Source organism: Nilaparvata lugens, chromosome 2 (assembly GCF_014356525.2).
Source record: "Nilaparvata lugens isolate BPH chromosome 2, ASM1435652v1, whole genome shotgun sequence".
NCBI lineage: Eukaryota > Metazoa > Arthropoda > Insecta > Hemiptera > Delphacidae > Nilaparvata > Nilaparvata lugens.
In genome coordinates, this window is record NC_052505.1 from 27,457,886 (window position 1) to 27,482,270 (window position 24,385).

Genomic DNA, 24,385 nt, shown 5'->3' on the forward strand with positions numbered 1-24,385 from the left:
GTGTGTGTGTGTGTGTGTGTGTGTTAAGCTGCGTACACATATACGCACTTCCAACCCGCACCGAACACGCTCCGCCTTCGTACCGCCCTCGTTCCTCCATCGTACTACAGTCGCTCCGCCCGCGCACCCATCATGAACGTTACGAAAGATGTTAGATCTTCTCGCGTTCCCCGGTCGAACCACTCTTGCTCCCCGGTCGATCATCAATCGCTCTGCTGGAGTGACGTTCGGTTGCGGAGCAGAGCAAAAGTCTGTACGCACCTTATGAGTGTATGTGCGCCTGTGTACACGATATCTCATCTCCCAATTAACGGAATGACTTGAAATTGGGAACTTAAGGTCCTTTCACTATAAGGATCCGACACGAACAATTTCGATCAAATGCAATTCAAGATGGCGGCTAAAATGGCGAAAATGTTGTCAAAAACAGGGTTTTTCGTGATTTTCTCGGAAATGGCTCCAACGATTTTGATCAAATTCATACATAAAATAGTCATCGATAAGCTCTATCAACTGCCACAAGTCCCATCATATCTGTGAAAATTTCAGGAGCTCCGCCCCAGCAATGCAGATAGATTCCCAATTATCAGGCTTCAGATACAATTGAAACAAAAAAAATCAAGTGGAGTAGATTGAGCATGAAAATCTCTACAACTTTCAGTAACATTTTCACCTAAAATTTAAAATAAGCTTTAAATTCGAGAAAATATGATTATTCAATTGCAAATTATTGTTGATTCTATTAAACCATTCACTATGAAGAGATAGCAGACCTCATGTGTGTCTCCAGCGTTATTGCCCTGTCACCAGCTGGCTCAAATCTTTGAATAGTAGACTTGTGATGGGCGGGAACACTAGCGTCAGGTGATCAATTTTCATAACGGCAAGGAAAGTTGTGTGAGTGCGCCACACCAGATTTTTGTATGATTTATTAGGGCCGTTTGCACAGTGTAAGTTTAAGCTAAAGCTTAAACCAAAACTGGATTTTTTTTGTTTAAACTAAAATTCCGTTTGCACAGAATCAGTTTGAACTCTGTATTGAGTTTAAACTCTGGGAAAGTTTAAACCTTCAGAACAGGAGGTTTAAACCAAATAATTTGGATTAACTTGACATCTCTAAAGATTTGATGGGGAAACAGCAGATGGTAAATTATTTTTCGACGGTTGTTTTTAATGCTTCTGTAGACGATAATAATATAGGTTATAGTTACATTATTTGAATGTAAAAATAATTATAATGGAGGAATTAATAGATGTTTTTAATGCGATTGATAAAGATGACTGCGAAGAAATTTTAAAAGTGAGAAAAATCTGTCAAAAATGAATGATTTAAATTTCTGGGATGATAGAGAATTTTCATAACGGTTTTGCTTGAGTAAAGCAACTGCCAATCCAGTATTTGATTAAACCATATACTATACCAGATACTATCACAACCAATAGTGTAGAACTATAAAACTCTTTTTAGATTCAACCATGATATATATCACCATTATTCCTACAAAAGAATAAATACAAAAGCTACCTGTTATAAAGATAGCCATCACAAAATAGAAAATAGGCATTTAAGAATATGAGAGTGTAGACGATTATAAGAAGGCTATTGATATTATAAGAATATGCTGAAGATTATTATAGAGATGACCTTTTTTCACGCTATTATTTTAAAATTCTAAACTCAACTAACCTAAAACTGTATTCATAAAAAATAGAAAACAGAGCAGACGACGCAAACACAAGCGGTGCCCCCTGTTTGGATATTTACCGCTTCCGTGAGCTATAAATACAAATTAAGGCTTCAAAAGCTGATGAAAAATCTTTAAAATACATGAGCATTTTTTTGCTCCAGAGTTCAGGAGCATAAGGTAAGAGTATAAGGTAAAGCTTATTCATATCAAAATGAGCAAATGCTTTTGCTTCTACCTTTTGCTCATGAGCAAAACCTTATGCTCAATGCTTTTGCTCATGAGCATTTGCTCTGGTTTTATTCATATGGGCCATTAGGCGAAACAGGCCCATATGAATAAAACCAGAGCAAATGCTCATGAACAAAAATGCTCATGGGCCATTAGGCGAAACAGGCCCATATGAATAAAACCAGAGCAAATGCTCATGAACAAAAGCATTGAGCATAAGGTTTTGCTCATGAGCAAAAGGTAGAAGCAAAAGCATTTGCTCATTTTGATATGAATAAGCTTTACCTTATACTCTTACCTTATGCTCCTGAACTCTGGAGCAAATGCTCACGTATTTTAAAAATTTTTCATCAGCTTTTGTAGCCTTAATTTGTATTTATAGCTCACTGAGAGCGAGTGAGAGTGTTCGTTTCGGTTCACGGTTGTCTGGAAAGAGCACGAATAGGAGCAGTGGCGAGCAACACAACAGCAGCCCGAAGACATTCACCTGGAGAGAGAGTGAAACGGAGCAATCTCCTGCGACTGCGCCACTACTTAGTGAATAGGTTATGTGAATAAGTATAAGTGAATAGGTACCTATAAGTGTAAGTATAATAGGTATAAGTGAATAGGTTATGTTGTAGTAATCACAATGTTGTGGTAGTTTTCAATTACAAAAGTAGTATAAATCGTTTCTTAGCCAATAATAATTTGTTTAACTTGAAAAAATGAGCGCGACTTGCTATGTAAAAAATTGAATCGAGCACAGTTAGCCCGCCTAAGGCTAGTTACACACACATCAATTTTTGGTCGTACAATATTTTGCCGTCACTATGAATTCTATCAGATTAAACGGAACTTGGCAAACATCATATGTTTGAAATCATCTGTTCAATCTAATAGAATTTATAAGGACGGTAAAATATCGTACGACCAAAAATCGATGTGTATGTAACTAGCCTAAGAGCGAGAGAGACAGAGTGATTTTGTTGAGGATGTGTGAAGGTAAAAATAAAATTTTGTTAATATGAAATTCAGTGCGAGATTCTTTGTATAAATGAATGTTTTAAATATAATTCTTTGTATAAATAGATGTTTTAAATTGTTACTATTATTTCATCCTTCTTCCAACTATAGGAATGAATATTCACTTTAAAATTATTTTACCACTCAAAGTCGTTGTCACGTAGAACTTTCGCCGGTATACCAACTTTACAGGCAACTATGCAATTTTTTTTTATGAATACAGTTTTAGGTTAGTTGAGTTTAGAATTTTGAAATAATAGCGTGAAAAAATGTCATCTCTATAATACTCTTCAGCATATTCTTATAATATCAATAGCCTTCTTATAATCGTCTACACTCTCATATTCTTAAATGCCTATTTTCTATTTTGTGATGGCTATCTTTATAACAGGTAGCTTTTGTATTTATTCTTTTGTAGGAATAATGGTGATATATATCATGGTTGAATCTAAAAAGAGTTTTATAGTTCTACACTATTGGTTGTGATAGTATCTGGTATAGTTTCCTCTTCCTCATACGAATTAGTTCAATTAGTTGAGCCATTTTACTACGAGCAAAAGGTGATAAGCTGCTCTAGACTAGACTCACCTTTTTTGAAGCATTTACTTCAAAAGTTGAGCAAATGCTCTAGTTTATTCATACAATTTTGAGCAAAAGCTTTTACTTTTGAGCAAATGCTCAAACTATTTTTTTGATGAGCATGAGCAAAAGGTTTTGCTCACGTTTATTCATAGAAAATGAAGCCAATGCTCCATATTTTAGAACTATGAGCAAATGCTCAACTTTATTCATATGACCATTGTGTAGTATCAACTTATACCGGTAGAAAGCGCTTGTATACGCAAATTACGATTTCTGTCTGAGCTGGATCACAAAGAAGAGGAATTCCTCCTACTTTGTGTGTAGAAATAGTGGTAGTCTCGCTTGAATTCGTGCTGTATTTATAAGACCATGAGACAGCTCATGAAAGAGCGGATGAGGTAGTGCATTTTACTGCGCATGCGTTGCTGTTTTGCTGTGTCGCTCTACAGTGTCAACTTTATTTGTGTGACTGTTGGCATAAAGTAACCACTCTAGTTTTCAGTGTCGTTACTCCTGCTCCATGCATGGCCAAAAATGGCGCCGCTAGTTAAAAGTTTGTAGGTTAGGAAAACAAAATTCAACAGCCTAGCTGTAACTTGTAAATCTTGTAATTAATTTTTAATTTGTTAAATTTCAACGATTAATATTGATAATCATCTACCAACTCTCAGTTTCTACTCATCTCTTATTCCAAAAAAATGAGTCGATATGGTTAAAAATAGTTGAGATGCAATTGTGCGGTAATCAGTAATTTTAGGCATAGCCCAGTAATTTATTCTATTCATTTTGTTTCATGTATGATTATGATTTGTGTTTGACTCCTTGTAGATAATATTGGAATTTCTTCAATAAAATGTTTATCTTAGCAGAGTTCAAAGATGTTGTTAGAACTCCACCATCTTCATTCAATTCAACTCTACAATCTTCTGTGTCAGATTATCTAAACGGAAAATTAGCAAACAAGGTGAGAAACTAAAAAATTGTAATAGATTATTTTTATTAATATGTTTAATAAATTATTTGATACATCATTGAGAGTGCCAAACTCAGTATTAAACTATTTAACCGTAAAGAATAATATAATTAATAAGTTTTGTATTTCATTAAGACTCCAGGCTAATATACCAACTGTTCCAGCAGTGTATTACTTCTTAAAGCGTTATTTAGTGTGTGGTTAAGTTGGATTTGTATTTGTGCAAGTGAACGATTGGTTATGCATGACCAAACTTGCAGATAAGCTACAAAATCTGGATAGAGCTATAAAAACATTCACAATGAACGCTCGTAATTGCTGGTTGCGTTTCAAATTCTGTATACATAGGTACTGTATACGCATTAAATATGATCACAAGCTTACAGTAATATTAAAAACATCTTTTCGCGGCCCCATATTTTATGTTTTATAGATTCGAGGCAGCGTTTTTCTTACCTGCCGTCTCACTAGTGTCTTAACGGGTTAAAGAAACAAGACGGCGCCGCCGAAAACAATGGTTGGACGGTTAGAAGTTCAAGTAACCCTTCAGTGGTCGCCTATTTTTATTGAATTTCGAAATTTTCGTTGTCTATTGTTAAGGTTTCCATTCCGAGGAATATTTTGGTGTATCAGTCTGGTTATTCAAAGGCAATTTCAGCTGTAAACCTGTGGTTTGGATACATTGATTACAGTAATAGAGTGATTGGAGAAACACACATATTACTATTGATGATGAGTACAAATTTAGTAAAGCCCACATCTATTTCTGGATGTACATTTGTTTGCTTTCCTTATAAATTCTACAAGATTGAATAGAATTTGTCAAACACATTTTACACATCATGTTTGCCAAGTTGTGTTCAATCTATTAGAATTTAAAAGGACGCCAAAAAATCGTGCGTTCAATAAGTTTCGAATTGTATGTAACTCAAGTTGGTCTGTATACAGCTTGTGAGCGAGTTGAGATACATCAAATGAACCACTGGGAATATACAATTACAAGTACTGGATCACTGACTTAGATTCAATAATTTATTGTAGTAGAAAATACAACAGATGTAAGGTGCAAAGTAATGGATAAGTTGGTTCTACCAGCTGGAATAGCCTTCAAGAAACCATACTGGACCACTAATGAGGGTAATGAAGCGTAATCAGAGGACAATAAAGTATGCTAGTCGAGAGTTAGAGGATGAACCTTTTTGGAACAATAGCCCAGTGGACAGGTAGCGCAGTTCCGTCTCGTTTCGTTTACCTGTCTCAACTTACTCCACACACGGTCACAACTTGTAGCCAAGCCTGGTGTCCTTAGTAGAGATTTTAGTCAAAGTTTATATTGATTCAATGAAAACATTATTATTCAGGTGGAATTAGGGACGTTTTAATCGTCTCTATAACAACGTCAAATGGCTATGAACAAAACTAAATATACTAGTACTAAGTTAACACTCTTTCCTTGTGTAAAAATCAGAAATCACTTTAGCGGTTGCTACCTTTGATGCTGTATCATTCAGTAGCAAGTAGACGAGCTAGAGAGAGGACGTATTTTTGAAGAGCTGCGTAGATAAGATAATGTGCTGTCGATCGTAAATCCTGCTTCCAAGCGCGCTGTATTTTGTCCAAGTTTTGTGTTCAACATTTTTGTTCAAAATTGTTTTAAAATCAATTTATAATCATTGTGATTTCCAAATTTGCAATATCCTTAATACCTTCTGCTTCATCCATTATCCACATTTGTGGGATCGATGGCGTCATAGAGTTCGATTTCAATATAGGCCTACACAAAAACTATTCAGTTGGCAGATAAAACAGTGACCACTTTTAAAAAAAGTTCAGATGAATAAATTCATTCACGCTATAATATGATTTATCACAAATCAGCTTTCTGACGGCTCTCTTTGAAGGCGGCCTCATCCAACTGCTTCACACCAGGAGGCAGCTTGTTGAAAAAATCCTATATGAGTAGGCTAACTGTGTGAAGTGTAATGCAAGCAGATGATAAATCGTTCAAGTGACGAGAAAATCTGTTGAATCCAGTGTAAAAGTTTCTTTCATGCGGGGTGTGTGAAGGTTGCTGTGTCGACCTCGACTTGGCTGAAAAATGGAAGTGTGATAAGTACAATAATGAGTCCAGACTAAATCGAGCAAATTCTACCGACTCAACACTGGTCTAGGTAACGGTGGATAATCCCAATGACAATACTTATGTGAATAAAGATGTATTGGACCTTGTTACTGATGAACGAATGTTAAATGCTCTGAAAACTGAAATTCTATCTGGTGTGTTAGAGGGGCAACGCAAACTACAGAGTGAATTGAGCAACTTTCAAAAATCTTGTACTATGAAACTTGATGCATGTTCTGAACTGTTATCCAAACAAGAAGCCATCATCATTACATCAATGCGAGGAGAAATCGATGCATTGAAAAAGAAATTTTGACTAGAGATTCAATTCACTTTCAATGCTTATGGACGATAGTAATAATACAGTAAGTTGAATACGGTTGAGATATATGGGGTTACGGAATCTAATAATGGGAACGTGGTGAGTATTGAAAAAACATTGGGAAAGCTATGTGCTTTGACTTATCAGATAACTGTATAAATATAATTATGTCATAGGTTGCCTAAGAGAAATAACCGCCCTACATCAGGTATAGTAAGTTCGTGAAGAGAACTGATACATTCAAGTTTTTTGAAGCGCGAAAAGGGGTGATGGAACTTTCCATGCGTCAATTGGGCTTTGATTCAAATTCGGCGACTTACGTGAACCGATCTCTCACTGAATTGCGTAGGAAATTATTTGGACTGGCTACAAAAAGTAAGCAGGATGGGTTAGTGAAGCATCTGTGGATAGATAGAGCCTGTCGTATCAAAGCTAGGAAAGTGGATAGATGGTGATGAGGTGTTTGTTCTGAAGGAAGAGAATGACTTATTGCGTTCGGTCAATTACTGATCTACTCTAACCAAGTCAAGTTTTATCATTCGGCAACTAACTTAGTCAGAGTATGAGTACCTACTAGTAGTTCTGTGAACAGCAAACCTCGCGCAGTTAAAAACCACAGCCTCCTCTAATACTGTCCATCAGAGTGAATTATGTCCTGTCGGCGAGATATCAGTGTGTAAACAACTAATGTGTGTTTGAGTTGTTGTATCGACAATAATTACTATTAGTAACAAAATATGTTGTAAACAACTATGCTACTTGTTTATTGATTTTGAAATTGAAAGTTATTGTGGACATTCAAAGGCAGTATTATCTGGCAGGGTTTATTTTTATCTCACTAACCAAGGTTGCATTTTTTTTGCATTTCTGTTGAGTTAAATTTTGTTGTGGAATAAATTAATTATCGAATTATATTAATATTGACACCTTTGACAATATCTTTGTTCAAATGCGGTCTACGATGTGGCTGGCTGTTTTAACTGATGTTAATCGACTATTGTGGCTGGCTGTCTTAACTGATGTTGATTGATTACTAAAATGTTGATAAGTCGGTGTTTGCTTACAGGTTCTTTACAATGTTGGTCTGTGCATTTCACTGTTTGATATCCAAGAATTGGACAACTCGTTCATATTTCCGGGTGATGGAGCAGCCCACACTAAGGTTGTATTCCGATACGTGGTTTTTCGACCCGCCATTGAAGAGGTTATCGTAGGCAAAATTCGCTCTTCGTCCAAAGATGGCATTCACGGTAAGTGAATTATAGTTAGGCGAAAAAGTCTAAAACATCGCTTAGATAGATCATATTTAGAGAGTGGACGATAACTTGAGATAGCGCCTCCACATTTTTGTCATAGTGAAAATGACACCGTCTTTACGATATTATTTTTTGCAGGCAACTTAATTTATAATTTATTGTGACAGACTTTTCATTAACAAGGTTGGTGATTTAACTTGTGTTGAATATTTCATATTCTCTGGAGTTGAAATTATGGCCACATGAAGAAAACTAGTAAAATTTCCAGTAGTATATTTTTGTTTTTTGATTGTGTGTTTGAAAAATTCTTGTTTCTTAACTTGTGCTTGTATGTTCTTCATCTTTGTGTTTACTGTCAGACCTTTTATTTGACGTTGTCATTTGTTCTATGAATGGGATGACAATAAAATTTATATTTATTCATTTAGACAAACAATAAAATTATTTCTATTTAGACTGAATTATAGTGAGATTCATTAAGTATTGTCAGGGTTGGATGGGAAGCATTATTTATTTATGAGAAATGCGGACAGTTCAAAGCGAATATCACTAAAGTTTATTAAGCTATATGAATAATGTTAACGAAATTTGTGTTGTGATTTAGTGACTTTGGGCTTTTTCGATGACATCTTCATTCCGCCGGAGAACCTGCAGAATCCGTCTCGCTTCGACGACCGCGAACAGGTGTGGATCTGGGAGTATGACGTGGACGGAGACAAGCATGACCTGTTCATGGATCCAGGTCGGTCACATATTTCAGTAATTACACTTTACCACTAATCCTAAAGATAGTCACTGGCAAGCGTTTCAAACAGTATATACTCATAATGTATTTATTTTTTCTATTTCTTGGTTTCATTGACTAAATATGCTCTTTAAATCTTGTTTAAAAGTTTCTTCACGTCTGGTCTCTATATTAGTTTCACTTCAATTGATTTTGTATATTCCTGTCTGTGAATATGTTGTTGATAATATATTTACGTTTAATTGAAAATGAATTATGTTTATCACTTCATTGATATTTATTTATTTCAATAAGTTGACTTGGAAGTTTTATTACTAGTATCCTTTTTTTGGTGAAACACAACTAGTTTCAGGATATAACTTCAACTTTTGATAATGGGACAAATACCCGAAACTAGTCATGTCTCAAGAAAATCAAAAAGTGTGAGTTACTACCAATTCTATTGTAACCTCCCAGATGGGGGTACCTAGAAGAGAGTTTTCTAAATATTCTAAAGGACGATTCATGGGACTTTATTAACAACAAACGTTGTCTTTCTATTCAACTTGTAAAATTTTATTAAATGAATTAATCTTGTTTAAATTTGGACAGCAAATAATTTGTATCGTTTCATTGCACATTCTATAACACTAACTGTAAGTTTTTACTAACTGTTTGTCTGGAATTCTAACTGTTTACGATGGTAGCGAACTTTACACATCTCTATACTTTAATGTAATTGGGGACTCGGTCATTCAAGGTTTTTTAGCATTAGCTGGATAATATAATGGCACTAACAATCGATCAATTTATAAATCCACTACTATTAAAATTTTCACTACACTAGGATGTTCTCACTAATACCTTCAATAAAAATTACACATTCACTTCAAACAATTAAAATACTTCAATTCATCCCGCGATGAAAACTATTACATTTCAACAAATTTAGACAACAAAAAAATTCAACACACACGTTAATTTTTGGGCCCTCGAGGCCCGAGTCCGGATTATAATCTTATTCCGGCCGCGACTTGATTGGAACTGATCTTTTCTACGCAAATTATGTTCCCCTTCCACCAACTAGAAAACGGTCCACGTGGAGACGAGCATAATTCCGTGGGAGAGTAAAATAATGCAAGTTTGAAATATTCCCAAATACTCCTGTATTTTCCATCGCTAACGGAAATACAGTTCCGTGAGAATACCTCAACCCTGCATAAAATTGGAGTCTTCCCGGACGCAAGTTAGCAAAATCTTAATGTGAGAAAATTAACAGAAAAATGAATTTCTCACGATAAAAATTTACAAACAAAATTCAGCTACAAGATCACTAAAGTCTCATTGGAAAAGTCCTAATTCCATATCTTTTTAAAGTAACCCCAATCAATAAATTTATTTCAATATCTTCACCATTACACTATGTAGTCTTAATATAACTTTTACTGAATTTAGGTTTTGGGAATGTTTGCCAAATAGCCTTTTCATTTCTGAATCACTGAATAAGGTATACAAATAAATTCTCATTCATAAATTAATGTTGTAATGTTTTCAGGTGTGAAAATAAGGTTCCGCGTGACAGCAGAGACGTTCGTTGAAACGTCACCGGTGCTCAATCCTGAGGCCAAGGAAGTCATTCCCGCCGAACCTCTCACTGAGCAACCCAAAATACCTTACTCTATTACCGTGAGTTCAAATTAAACTCCTTCAACACTCATTTAAAACATTTGAGCTGTATACCCTGTACAGGTTATTTTTGTTTATTTGAAGTACATAGAAAGACTCATAAACAACCCCATGAAGAGCTTTATTGACATGGTAATAAAACCATTATTATCATGAAACAAGGCTTGAAATGAAGAAATCACTTACCAAATTACTCACCAAATAGGTAGGTACCAAAGTTTATACGAAAATGCTTAGTGCGTTTGTCTTTCATAAGGTGTACAGACGACATCTAGTAATATTGAACTTCATTCCAAAATGTGTGTAAAGGTACATCTCAAACAGAATTTAGGATGTAATTCGTTGATGTTGAATGAATCATGATATAGCTTGATTTAAATTATTATCTCTAAACTGATCAGCCAATTTACTGGCATTTCAAAGATCAAATCGGATGAGGTATTATAGTGTAAGGGCAGTGTATAAGGGATTATTGACAGGGCTTGTACATTGAGCTTGACTGAATAGGAGGTTACAGTGATTGAGGCAGCTGTGTTTTGTCTAATTTTTTTTAAGAAAAAAAGAGAAACAGTTGAAATGAAATAGAAAAATCCAGTACAGTATTCTTTTTTATTAATTCCATAATAATTCAAGGGTTTAAAAACCCTTAAAACTTCGAAATGTCATCACAAGAAGCTTTTCTTCTTCTCTGCTGTAGGCCTGCATATTTCAGTGCTATTTTCATAACACACAGAAACAAATGCCAATATGTCACAATAATGACAGGGCGACCAATGATAAAGTGGCAAGGCAGAATAATCTTTCTCCACTGCTATTAGAGGTTGGACCTTCGATATAGTCGACACATCGAAAGGAAATCCAACAATCAACATAAAGTTTGCGTTTGTGTTAGTGATGATTCATCTCCGCTGTTAATTGCTGGACTCGCAAATGCCAGTTAACAATGTTTTATTTCACCTACTTTTTTTGAGCTTATTCAGTTTTAGTCTATGACGAAGATACTGTGAGTCGGTCTTTCCGCTCCAAGATTTTTGCTTATATCGCCTCGTATCCCAGAACCGACTCTAGTTTCATTACACCATCTCCTTTACTTCCTCATTTCAATGAATAATTGTGACAAATTCAATAAATTTTATTCAATGTTATCACTCTTTGGAATCTTGGTTTGAATATGGCACTGAAAAACCTCATTAACTTTCTAATTTGCATAGTATATGGCATGAGTGAAAATCTTTCATTTTTTATTTCAGGCTACTATTAACGAACCTGGCCTTGGTCTTTTATCATGGTGGAGCTGATATCTGTTTGTTTTGCTAAGTTTATTCCTAAAGTTATTTTGTGATACTTGATTAGTTCTTAATTTAGTCCTATTCATTCGAATAAAATTTGGTATAATAAATTTCTTTGTATTTTTTTACACTTGATACTTCTGCATTGACTCCTAGATAATATACGTAATATAAGTAACTGTAGTATGCGTACCCCTGATAACTTAAACTCCAGATGTCACCCCTATATAAAATTGGAGATATTATAGTGAGATATTCAAGAAGAGAATCTAAACAAACTGCTAAATTTGATAAAAGTAGAGCTGAGTGAAAAATTCATTCTGAAAATATTCTGGGAAAATTTCAGCTTCCTAATTTTCGTAGGAACAAAATGGCGGCATATTGGAAATTTTACCAATTTGCTTCCTAGAAAAAATACTGCCACCATTTCGTTTCTACGAAGGTTAGGGAGCTGAAATTTTCCCGGAATATTTTTATATTTTTAGAACCTACTTTGTAAACTGTGTAAAATTTAAAAAAGTTCGGTGCATGAATGGGCACATAATATAAAATTAAACGTGTAAGCCTCTTCGTGGGACACCGTGTATAATTACTCAGATCACCTTGTATTTTGGTGGAACTTTTACCACAAAACTAGTTAAATCAACCTTTCTACCCAAAACCTCTGACTCTCTGCAACCAAATATTCAGCAAATTCGAGGTATTCTCATTCTTTGGCTAAATTAATACCCGATCAGAATATTTTTCAGCAAAAAATGAAAACTTTTTGTACCATACTTTTAGAATGTTAGTAATACTGGAGAGGAAAACTCAAAAACGTCATCAGTGGCGAAATTTTTTGCTGTTCTAGAAATATGAGCGTTTCCAAAAGTTTCATTAAGCCAGTTTCATTTATTCCAGTTTTATTTCAGTAGTATAACTCATATTTTAGACTCAACATTCCTTATATCCTAAGAATTTTGAAGGAAAACACATAGTTCTTATATAAGTATTATATATTTTCTATCAAGACAATCAAATATACATTTTTTACTTCGATATTTATGTAATTAAATGTCCAAGTGTGCATTATAAACGAGAATAAAAATCAATTAAATAAAATTTACTTTAATAATAACCACACTAACTAATTCGCAAACAATCTATTATAATATAAAATGTCATCATTCACCTTTTATACAACAATCTCATTTACTCGCACACACTACAAGATAAGTTAATAGATTTACAAGTTTGATAACACAACATAACATAGAAAAGGAAAGTGAAGCCAGTGAAAACAATAAGTACAAGACAATAAAAAATATTTCTGCTATCACAACAAATTCGTGCTCTCAAATAGCATTTAAATAGATGAATTGTAATTGAAAACGTGATTTTTATGCTAGGAAATGTACATTAGAAGTTTCAGCCACAAATCGTTCCGCTCTTAATGATGAAATCTCAATATTTCGATTAAAAATTTCAATTTATAAGAAAAATATTAGATAACGTTTTGGACTTAGTTATTGTATAAATTGGAAAAAGAACAGTTTTGAGCTCAAGCCTGTTGTTCTTTCTCTCAAGTGTTATATTATGCATTCATGTAATAAATGAATAATTGAAAAATAATAATAATGTGTAATGAATGAGAAAATACTGTTATTGAAGAGACAATTGGGGACCTTTCATGAAATTAAATAAAACTTACAATGATAGTACAATAAAAGAACGGTTAAAAGTGAGATGTTTCTCGTGTAATTAAAAATCCAACAACTTGAATACAGTTGTAGGATCTCTATCAATTTTATAACCATTCTATATTTCTAATAAAACTGTTCTGGAATACTCAAACAATAATTGAGAATTCTTAATATATTTTTAGAGCTACAAATATATAAAGTTATAGTAGTTACAGTTTATATTCAATGTTCATGAAACTAGCTCATACACTGACTATGAATACTGAAAAATAACTAAAAAATCCAAGTTAGAAGAAGCCATAGGATTAAAAGAATCATTTATTTATAAGCTTCAATTTCGAATATGTTTTAATTTTGTTGAAACAAAACTCGTTCACAACTATTCTTGAATGTTAAAAAACACAATATATAAACATAAAGTACCATTTTATTTAAAATATTTCAAACAACTTGAGTTGTTTTTATTACATGGATAAAAACAACTTGAGTTTTTTGGAATATTTTAAATAAAAGGGTGCTTCATGTTTTTATATTGGTTTTAAATAATTAAAAAAAAGTAGCCCATACAAATGAAGTGATTTTACCAAAAATGTTATATACAAGAAAAATCAAATTCTATGAAAATTATATGGTATCCCATATAGGTTTCGGGAAAACCAAAAACCAAGCTATATACATAGTAAGATTAGGTACTAACAATTGTCAATACTCTTGAATTTGTAAGATAGGTACAAGAAAATACAAGCCAGCAAAAATCGAGCAGAACGTATTTCGCCATTTCATGCATTCAGAGAGAAGCAAACCCAATTCAGATAACGTGAGTGAGGATAGGCTGAACCAAACGGCTGCCAAGTTGATTGAAAAGTATTACACTATATTTTTCAGAGGTTGATAGGAGAAAATTCTAAAGTTTAAAAAATCGCAAGCAGCCATCCACAGGTTAGTGTGGTTATTAAATATTACTACAAGGCTTCTAAACAATGTTCAAGTGTTTACTGAGCAATGAACATAATAAATACAACCAACAGCACTCCTAATTGACAAAAATAAATTATAAAACAAATTCACAACATTTTAAAACGTTTTATGTAAGTCTACAAGAAACCAATCAGTTTGTGAACCATTTACAAACAATACATGGTTTAAAAGGCTGTACTAAGCATGAGTTTATTAATCACAAAATCACGGCTAGTCTATTTATAATATATAAAATAAATTCATTTTTCTCTTGGAATGCTCCTTTGTCTCACACTCTATACACAAAGTAATAACTTTATCAAGTTACATTCATACTCAATTTTATTATCTTTAAAATATTGTATACTAATCGTTCATTTTTGTAGACTGTTTAAACCGGTCTACATAAGAGTTTAATCAACCGGTAAAGCACTGGTTTCCGACGAATTCCTGCCAGAAAATACTATTGGTTCTTATGGGAGGGTTCACACATTAGCAGTCTGACAATGTATGAACACTGCCATAAGAACCAGTGGTACCTATTCTCTTTATGACAGCAGAGCACAAATTCATTGAAAACCACGGATCAAATTCGTACAACCATCTCATCAATACAAGCCGTTAAATTCCGACAATTGCTATAGTACTTAATAACGATCAATCTTCGATATCATATTATTAAAAAATTGCTTAATTATAAAACACCATTCACGCTAACTATGGAGGGTCTTTAAAGTTTCGATACTGTTCATTATTATTCATTCACTAGTTTCATTATTCATCTACTACAGATGGCAACACAATTTATTTATTTCGTCATTTCAGACTCACTTCGCTCGCCCAATGGCACTCGAACGCGTGCGCTTGCGCGATACACACTAACAACACTCATTCTCACACAAGCACTTGATTAAAAAGCGAAAATCCTTCTGAAAAAGGTCCATGATGTGCTGATATGTGCAGCTTTTTCAATACGGTAGTCTAATATTTATTCAGTAATTTATTTTCTCAACCGGGATCCTGTTTCATGAAACACTACCCTGTAACAATAAAATAATAAATAGAAATGTTAATTTATTCTTTCTGAAATAATTCAGATACTGTGAAGGGAGTTGGAAACTGATACAGTATGGTTTATGAAAATAATATACAGCTCGTACAACAGAGCTATGCTTCACAAATGAAGTATTTCTCCACTAAGAATGAACAGCCATTCGTTTCTATCTCTAATCGATCAAATAATTTCTTGAACTGAAACCAAAAGATTGTCTAACCCGAGTAATTCTCATTTGACCAGAATGAAGAATTTTAGAAAACAGCCGAAAAAATGATCATATACATTCAAAGTATGATACTTATAACCTATTTTATTTATATAAAATAAAATTCATACTATAATTTATTTCCTGTTTCTTTCCAGTATTGAAGGGAGTTATTATAACATTTTCAGCTACATTCTTCAGTATCTCAAGTCCCAGTATCTTGGACTGGCTATCACTGGACATCAAAATTCATGAATTCGCAAGTATCATTAATCCCGTATCTCGACAAAATTTCCGTATATTTCTCACACAAACGTATAACTCCCGGTTTTCCCGCCCCGTGGACGGACACCCTGATTATACTGTGACTCTCCTGTTTTATAAGATACAAAATCACGTTAGGTTTGTTGTGATTAACCTGCATTGCTTAACATATTTTAATAGTAAAACAAGATGAGGATAGGTTTCATGAAAACAGGGTTTGCTTAGTGTTACGTGGCCGACCGACTTTCACCTTCATTCACTTGATCACTCGAAAGTGGTGTTGAACATGTTGAGATCCTCGAAGGAGGTGGCCGCCCCGTGGTCGAGCATCTGCATCATCATGTCGGACAACTCCTGCTGCTGGGGGGGATGAGGGTGCGGATGAGGGTGCGGATGAGGGTGAGGGTGGGGGTGCGCCCCCCCTCCCGGCGGTGGTGGGCCTCCGCCCCCTCCCGCCCCGCCGTCTGCCGTTTGACTAGCGCCCTGCCATGACCACATGCCTGCCACATACAACACACCAATTGTAACATTTGTTGCAATCAAGACACACAACATACAATCACAGCGCAAAATTGAATCGTTATTTATTCAATTTTACACCATATTTCTAAAAGACCTAACCTATGAATATCCTATCTAAATCCTATTGAGTGGAATAGCACAAGGTTACCTTATTTTTCCTTTCCCTATCATTTTGATGATGTACTTATTATAAGAATAAGGGAAACATTCCAAAAACTACGAGACACTGTTTCCAATGGGACACATGAAGTACAGGGTGACAAACCAATAATAATTATTGTCACATGCTTTTCAAGAATGTGGCATTTCAATTTGACAGTGATACAAAAAATATCATAAATTTATTCCGAAAAGATTTAGGCCTAATTATGTGCCATCTCGCTTTAAACTGGGAAAGATCAGCATTCTGCCAAAAACCACAAGATACAGTTTCGTATGGACACACAGTATATAGTGTGACAAACCAATATATTTTTACATGCTTTTCAAGAATGTGACATTATTCTAACAGGACAATAATACAAAAATTTATTATGAAACGATTTAGGTCCATATTATGTGCCATCTCGGCTTGAACGGGGAAATATAGTTTAAACCCGCAACGAAACATAATAAATAATGCGACATACCTAAATAAATAAATAACTTCATGCAATCGTGAATCAGCGTTAAACGTAGATGGTGCATACGGTTCTTAGTTTTTTCCTAAGCTCTAGTACAATCATAATTTTCTATCACGGCTTATTTATAGTGCATAATGTATAGCAGTCATTACATATATTACTTTTGGGTTTCGCTGCAATCAGTAGTTTTATATAATACGGGGGATAGCCGTAGATTAATTCTGAAAAAGAAAATAACTCTCTTCCAGATATATCTGTACCATATCTAGAGTTGCTCCTCATGTTTTACTGGTAAAACCAGGGCACAGAGGAATGTTCTGAACAAGAATTACATACAACCAAAGGGTTGTATATGATTGCCTGACACAATACCCTCTGCGTTGACTAGCTTCATCTTCATTGAATGGCAGTTAAGCTCTTCTTTCCAATAAATTTCAACTCTAGGCAGAAGGGCTAAGTGGATGAAGGTTATGAGCAAAATTTGGAAATGTTTGAGATAAATGGCTTCAAAGTTTTCCGACTGAAGGTTTTTTATATGCAGTCTTGAAATAAAAATTAGATACAGCATAATAGATATACTGAATATATTTCTCCTTGCAATATTTGAATTAGAATAAATTAGTTCGATTGATGTTTATTTTTAAAATAACTAGGCTTGGCTTGAATACTTTTAACGTGATCTTGGATTTTCTCATTATTTATTGCGTTGCACACATTTGAACTGTTTTCGTTATTTATTGTCATATTCATCTTTAAAAACTCATCAATATATTTCCTACCAAAATTGAAAGTAAGATTGAGAGTAATTATTAGATGAGAGTGAAATCAAAGCGGTTGGAGAGGATGAATGTTGTTACTGCAGGGCATTATCAGTGATTTGGGAGGAGAAGGTGGATGATCAATGGATGAAGGTGATAAGCGCACCACTTACCTCCCTTATCCATAAAAATATGTTGCTTGGACTGCAATTACTACCTACATAAGACATGAAATCACAGCTATATTCACATAAGATCATTTTGACCTGTGCAAAGTGTAGAGCGGGACTTGAATGTTTTTTATATGCAGTCTTGAAATACAAATTAGATACAGTAAAATAGATATACTGAATATATTTCTCCTAGCAATACTTTGAATTGGAATCAATTAGTTTGATTGCTGTTTTATCATTAACATAACTAGGCTTGGCTTGAATACTTTAACGATATCTTGGATTTTCTCATTATTTATTTATTTAACGGACATGAGCCTCCATTCATTTCAAAATCTCATTTTCTGAAAAAATATTACTTATCACCTTTATCCACTTGACCCTTCACTGAATATCACTGGATGAGTCTGTCAATGTGTGTAGGCTACTTACCGGGCGGTGGCTGTGCGTGGTAGAGTGGGTGAGTGGGTGGAGGCCTGGCTGTGGCCCCACTCAGCTGTGTGTAGGTGGGTGACCTGGAAGGGCTCACCCCACCCCCACCACCTCCTCCTGGCGGCTGATACTGTTGCTGCTGCTGGTATGCTCCGCTCTCGCTCACCGGCTGAACAAACAAAAAATAAAATTTTTACAAAACAATTCATATGGTTCAGGAAAACTCACTACAGATTACTAGAGTGATAATGGTGTGACAATCGTAACTACAGTAGTATAAAACAATTAATGACGTAAATCCATCACCAATTCACATTTTACTAAAAATGTATTTATTATGTAGATGTGATCATCGAATAATTGATACTCGAACAATCTGCAAATATAATACAAATTACTGAACCTATTACCCACACCCAGACTGTGTCTTTGTGGGGAACATTCACAATAATTTAAAAATTATACTTGCAGAGGTTTTTTTGTGAATAAAGATTTAACTGATTTCATTTGACAGGGTAAGAATTACGCATCATTTCATTAATGAAGATTAATCAAATTTATTATAGTTATTTAGGGTAAGATCATATTAGGCGTTTTTCAGCGTGTTTTCTGACGCCAACCTAATCGAAGAGCTTCTTGCCCTGCCGACTCTTAGATCGCCAGAAAAAACGCCTATTATGGTCTCGCCCCTGCTGATAGCCGTCTTTTACCTTAAATCTACCTGCACTATTCTAGTTAAAAACTTGCTTGTTATAGTTTTCCTTCAACACAAAACATGAAGCAGCTCTACATTATTTTAGTAAATAAATCCTTTTATTTTTGCTGGAGCCAACGCACCTGTCTGAGCGTCCAGGCAGGCTGCGGCGATGTGGTGGGTCCCTTGGAGGCGGCACGCGGCGACTGGGTGCTGCCCCCGTATATGGGCGAGGGGGCGGGCGGGGGTGGTTCGTAGCCCCCTGCTGCCGCACCCCCGTACAGCTGAGCCCCCCTGTGCGCCCCCGCGGCTGGGCCCCCCATGTAGCGGCCGGTTGCCTGTTGGGGGCTTACACTGTAGTCCACACCTGGTAAAACAACAAACAAAGCATTTATTACAAACATTTACAAAACTACATTTTCCTTTTCTCTATACACTTTTACCATAATAAAATGGACTGTACAATAATCTACATTAATAGGAATGAATTTATTTTTGAATGTCCCTATGGGACAACATAAACTATTTGACCGAAACTTTTGGAATATGTTGTGTGAACATTGGTGAAGGTTTTTGACGATCATGGTAAAGATAATTTTTTGAGGATATTTCTATTTTCAAGGGTTTGACATTTTGCTCAAAGCAAACGTACCCTGATACAGATCTTTCAATCTTAAAATTGGTTTAGAGATGTGAAACCATAACTTCTGATCTAAAAGTATGAATGGAGTTGCCTATACACCTAAAACATGTATACAACCATTCAAAGATACATGATAAAACATTCAAAGACACATGAATGTTCCAAAATTTTCAAGCAGTAAAATAATATCTCCTGACCAAAATCAACTCATTAAAATAAATATTTCATGTTTAAATCACGTTGCGTTTATTAAAGGTGGCTAGTACTGAGAATTCAAATACTAAATAAAGAATTACGAATAAGGATATACTCTTCTTTTGATTAAAGAGAATAGTATATTTTTAGTTGATCAGTAGCTGCATCTTCGAAGAGACGTTTTGTTGCTTTAGAGAAGCACTGCACTTGTGGGGGGGGGGGGTCACTAGTCCTACAAAGTATAACAGTGAATAATTCTCAAACTCACGTTTCCCCCCTTTATCTTATCGTGCAACAAAAAATGGCATGTACTTATGCATATGCAATACCAAATATGGTCTTTAAATATATTAAAGACATTATCCTGATTACCAACTTTCAATTTATTATGACTTGGGAAAATTTAATGTGTAGGCTAATACTTGCGCTAAGTTCCATTGCTGCACTCTAAGAGCTAGTCTACGGCTCGTAAGTAAACTTACCTTTTAGCGTAGCTAAGTGTCACTTTGTGCACAAGGTACACAAAAAATAATAACAAATAAAGTTGGTATATTTTTTCTAAATAGCTTCCCACTGCTTAACTTAATTGAATAACTTGACTTGCTGAGTTATACCATAGAGAAACAATAGCATAAGTAGATATCACATGGTATAGGGCGTTTTTGTCGCAACTTTTACTGTTAACTCAAGCCAATTATTGTCGATTTTCACCGTTTTGGCCGAATGAGAGTGTATGAACGGCATAATGAGAAATTACCAGCGTCAAACAGCTTCACGGGAAAGAGCTACGTGGACTATCGGCTTGAGATAGCAGTAAAAGTTGCGACGAAAACGCCCTATACAATGGGATATCTACTTATGCTATTGTTTCTTTATGGTTAAACTGAGTCTATAGCACGATTGAATAAAATGAAAGCTGACCTGGCTGATAGGCGTCCTGATGCGGCGGCGTGTTGGTGGCAGTCTCCTGGGGGTGGTGCTGCGGAGGCGGCTGGGGCGGCGGAGGCGGATGGTCTTGGCTGCCGCCCCCAGGTGGTGAGTGCAACGACTTGGCAGTGGTGTTGGTGCAAACAATATACTCGACCTCGTCGGTGTAGGGGTTGAGGAAGGCGAAGGCCGAAGTACGCAGCCACACCCACTCGCGGTTCTTGGCACGGAACCGGTACATCACCGACATCACCTGCCCCTTCAGTTTCAGCACTGCAATCAACCAAATTACATTATGAGTTCATACTTATATCACAGATAAAAGATAGGATAAGAAGTTATCCCATGGTATAGGGCGTTCATGTTCCAAATCTCTGACTGTGGTTAAACAGTGTTTTACCCTATTGCTAAGTGTGTGGTAATTTTTTTCTAATAAAGGAAAAAATTGTTATGTTGCACGTGGCCCCACTCAATCGGTATACACAAAGCAGTGCGAGTAGATTGTCCTCAAGCAGTGTGGTTTCCGGTCGTTTTATTAACAGACTGTCATTTACCTAACATAGAATATTCATGAGGTGGAAAGAGTCAAAGCGTGTATTAGTTTCAGCACTGCAATCGATTCAATTACATTATAATTCGTCATGAGTTCATACTTGCACAGGGTGATTTTTACCCTATTGTAAGTGTGTGGTAATTTATTTCTAATAAAAGAAAACATTTTTTTGCACAAAGTAGGTAGCCCTACTTAATCGGTATAAACAGGGCAGGCGAGTTGATCATCCTCGAGCTGTGTAGATTCTGGTTGACTAAGGGCCGTTTGCACAGTGACGGTTTAAACTAAATTTCATTTTAAACTAGATTAAATCCGTATCAAGTCTCGTTTGTTGAAATTTGTTTAAGCCACCAGTTGACTGAATTCAGTTTAAGCTTTGACTGTGAAAACGGCCCTAAGGGTGTCATCATATTACATGCGTATTTTTGTATGTGCAAGTCGAATAATGTATAAACAGTAAAACAAATTTGAAAAGTTCCATTGAAACATGTTGTGACCTGTAAATAGCTGCTGACACTGAACGCAACCAGCAAATGCAAGCGTTCAGTGTGAATGTTCCAATTGCTCATTCCAGATTTTGTTTCTCATCTGCACGCTTCCAGATATTATACGCATTCAATGTGATCTTACCCTTATGAACAGAATTTATTTTACCATAAAACATTTATAAGGTGGGAAGAGTCAAAGCGTATATTACCTCTATGAAATTTTCAGCATATTCTTCGATAATTTTTAATAACTAAGAAGTGAGCAATAACATATTATATTTCTTCTTTTGTAATGTAACAACTTTACATTTTTATTACAACTGAATTTCTCTTTTATAAAGTACATTAGACATTGGGTAACATGACTAAAGACTCATCCTGTAATATAGATAAAAGATGTAAAACAGAAATCCATTCAACTAGTTTAGTAAGATCCGCGTTTCAAAGTCATCACCTAATTAACATTGGTTTGATATTCTTGTCTATTCTTAGACAAAGCTCATACAGTAGCTCTATGCTTTCTAGCTCCGTACCATTGTCAAATCGTTTGTATAGTGAGGTCCACGTTATAATGACAGTGGATAAAGATATGAGAGCAGCGTTGCCGATTGTCTGCCTAAATTAACTATATTTCTACATTGTTAGAAACGGATTTGGCAACGTTGTGGAGCTAGAAAAGGATGGCACTATCAGCTTTGTCGAATGATAGAAAATGATAGCAACACCAATGTCAATCAGATACTGACATTATAACGTGGTCCTCACTATAGGATGTGAAGAAATATAATTAACTACAAGTAAACTATTCTCTGTAAAAATATCGACGAGTACAGTTGTTTGTAGATCTAGGGAGCAAAGTGTTACCTTGTTCGAAGCTCTCCTTCATGTGCGTCTGGTCCTCGGGGTGAAAGAAGTCGAAGCAGGACTTGGAGAGCAGCTCGGGTGGCGCGTAGCCGAGCAGGCCAATCACGCGCTGGTCCACAAACGTGAACTTGCCGTCCATCGAGTGTCGCGAGATGAACTCTGCCAACACACAACATGCAAATTCAACATTTATTCTATTTTCACAAAGTGTACATTTCACATTACATTCCCCAGAAAATTACCCTCTAATATGCAACAATACAGTTGAAATTGCACATCACATTCATTTTTAACCTCAAACAATTTCCACTATCTAAATCTGTAGAATAAAACTACAGTTGAAATTACACATCACATTCATTCATAACCTCAAATAATTTCCACTGTTTGAATCTGTAGCATACAACTTTTGGCCTGAATTATTGGACAATAGAAAAAATGAATTGAGTGAACAGTCATGTCCGATACAGTGAAATTCTCATAAGCTCTAATGGACTATTCATACTGGCTGGGCCTGCCTAAGTGGGAATAGTCTCATTAGAGCTCATGTGGGGATAGTACATTCAATGTAACGGACAAGTTCACTAATATATGGGAATCCAGCTTAATTGTGAGGGTGTAAACATGTAACCTTATTTTGACTATATGCTATTGTAGATACCTATCTAAATTAGGAAGATAAATAGTTCAAGGTTCGCCTTTTTTCTGTCAATGTCTTCAATGAAAAATGTTTGACAGATAACAAATAACTTGCAAATGACTATGTTATTTGCAACTCATGTTTTTATTTGAGCTCTTCAACTCTCCTGGTATCTGGTAGATTTAAAATTCAGACGAGTTTGAAAATTCCCACCTTGGACTCCCGATTCTTATGTGATGTTTAGCTTCGATTGAACATGTCCCATATGTTACATACACTCCTTCTGTACACAACGTCCCTCAATGTATACAATCTCTAGAATGGGATAAAGTGAAGTTCTTCGCTCCTCAATCATCCCTGCGCCATAGTCTATTCGAAGCTTTGTGATGTCAGTGGTGTTTAAAAAGTTCCATGTTTTTATAACGTTAAATGTAAAGTTAACTATAAATTGAACAGCTTTGTCTTTTCTCAAAAAATAAATTGTTTTGCGAGTCCCGACTCGACCATCAATTGACGTTTGAATGATTTCAAATTGCTAAATATTACACAACATACTAATATTCTTCAAACTAATAACACGTTAGCGGTTCATCAGCGCAGGCTAAAAGTCAGTGAACAACCTTTCCTTTTCAACAAGCAACATAATATGAATTTGCATGCATATCTGCATTGATTATTATGCCCGTACCAGATTATCAAAAGATCTTTGACAGTTTAAAACCAATCAGAAAGGTTTTATGAGAAATAACTCATCAAATCTTCAATTTTCATCGAAAATCATCGAAGTAAAATTTATTAACGTAATACGGGCCTTAGTAATAGAATATAGTCGG

General features: G+C 35.2%; 2 protein-coding genes across 8 annotated transcripts in view; one reads left to right on the forward strand and one right to left on the reverse strand.

Annotated features, from left to right (window-relative positions):
* The first annotated feature begins 4,018 nt into the window (after window positions 1-4,018).
* LOC111050821 (DNA-directed RNA polymerase III subunit RPC8) lies at window positions 4,019-11,985 on the forward strand. The gene is made up of 5 exons (XM_039420937.1): window positions 4,019-4,467; window positions 7,987-8,170; window positions 8,781-8,918; window positions 10,456-10,586; window positions 11,837-11,985. Exons 1-5 carry the CDS (start codon window positions 4,357-4,359, stop codon window positions 11,882-11,884), a joined length of 612 nt encoding a protein of 203 aa, XP_039276871.1. The 5' UTR covers window positions 4,019-4,356; the 3' UTR covers window positions 11,885-11,985.
* Window positions 11,986-12,966: 981 nt separating this feature from the next.
* The window catches only part of LOC111050820 (aryl hydrocarbon receptor nuclear translocator homolog), a 105,404-nt gene continuing 93,985 nt past the window's right edge, over window positions 12,967-24,385 (reverse strand). For 6 of the 7 annotated variants that reach the window (XM_039420942.1, XM_039420943.1, XM_039420941.1 and 3 more), the window contains 5 exons: window positions 22,913-23,071; window positions 21,002-21,280; window positions 19,386-19,609; window positions 18,549-18,717; window positions 12,967-16,540 (listed from right to left, as the gene is read on the reverse strand). In XM_039420942.1, coding sequence (XP_039276876.1) covers window positions 16,305-16,540; window positions 18,549-18,717; window positions 19,386-19,609; window positions 21,002-21,280; window positions 22,913-23,071 — 1,067 coding nt within the window. In that variant the 3' untranslated portion in view covers window positions 12,967-16,304. The remainder of the gene's footprint in view (window positions 16,541-18,548; window positions 18,718-19,385; window positions 19,610-21,001; window positions 21,281-22,912; window positions 23,072-24,385) is intronic. The other variant, XM_039420940.1, reaches the window with a different exon arrangement.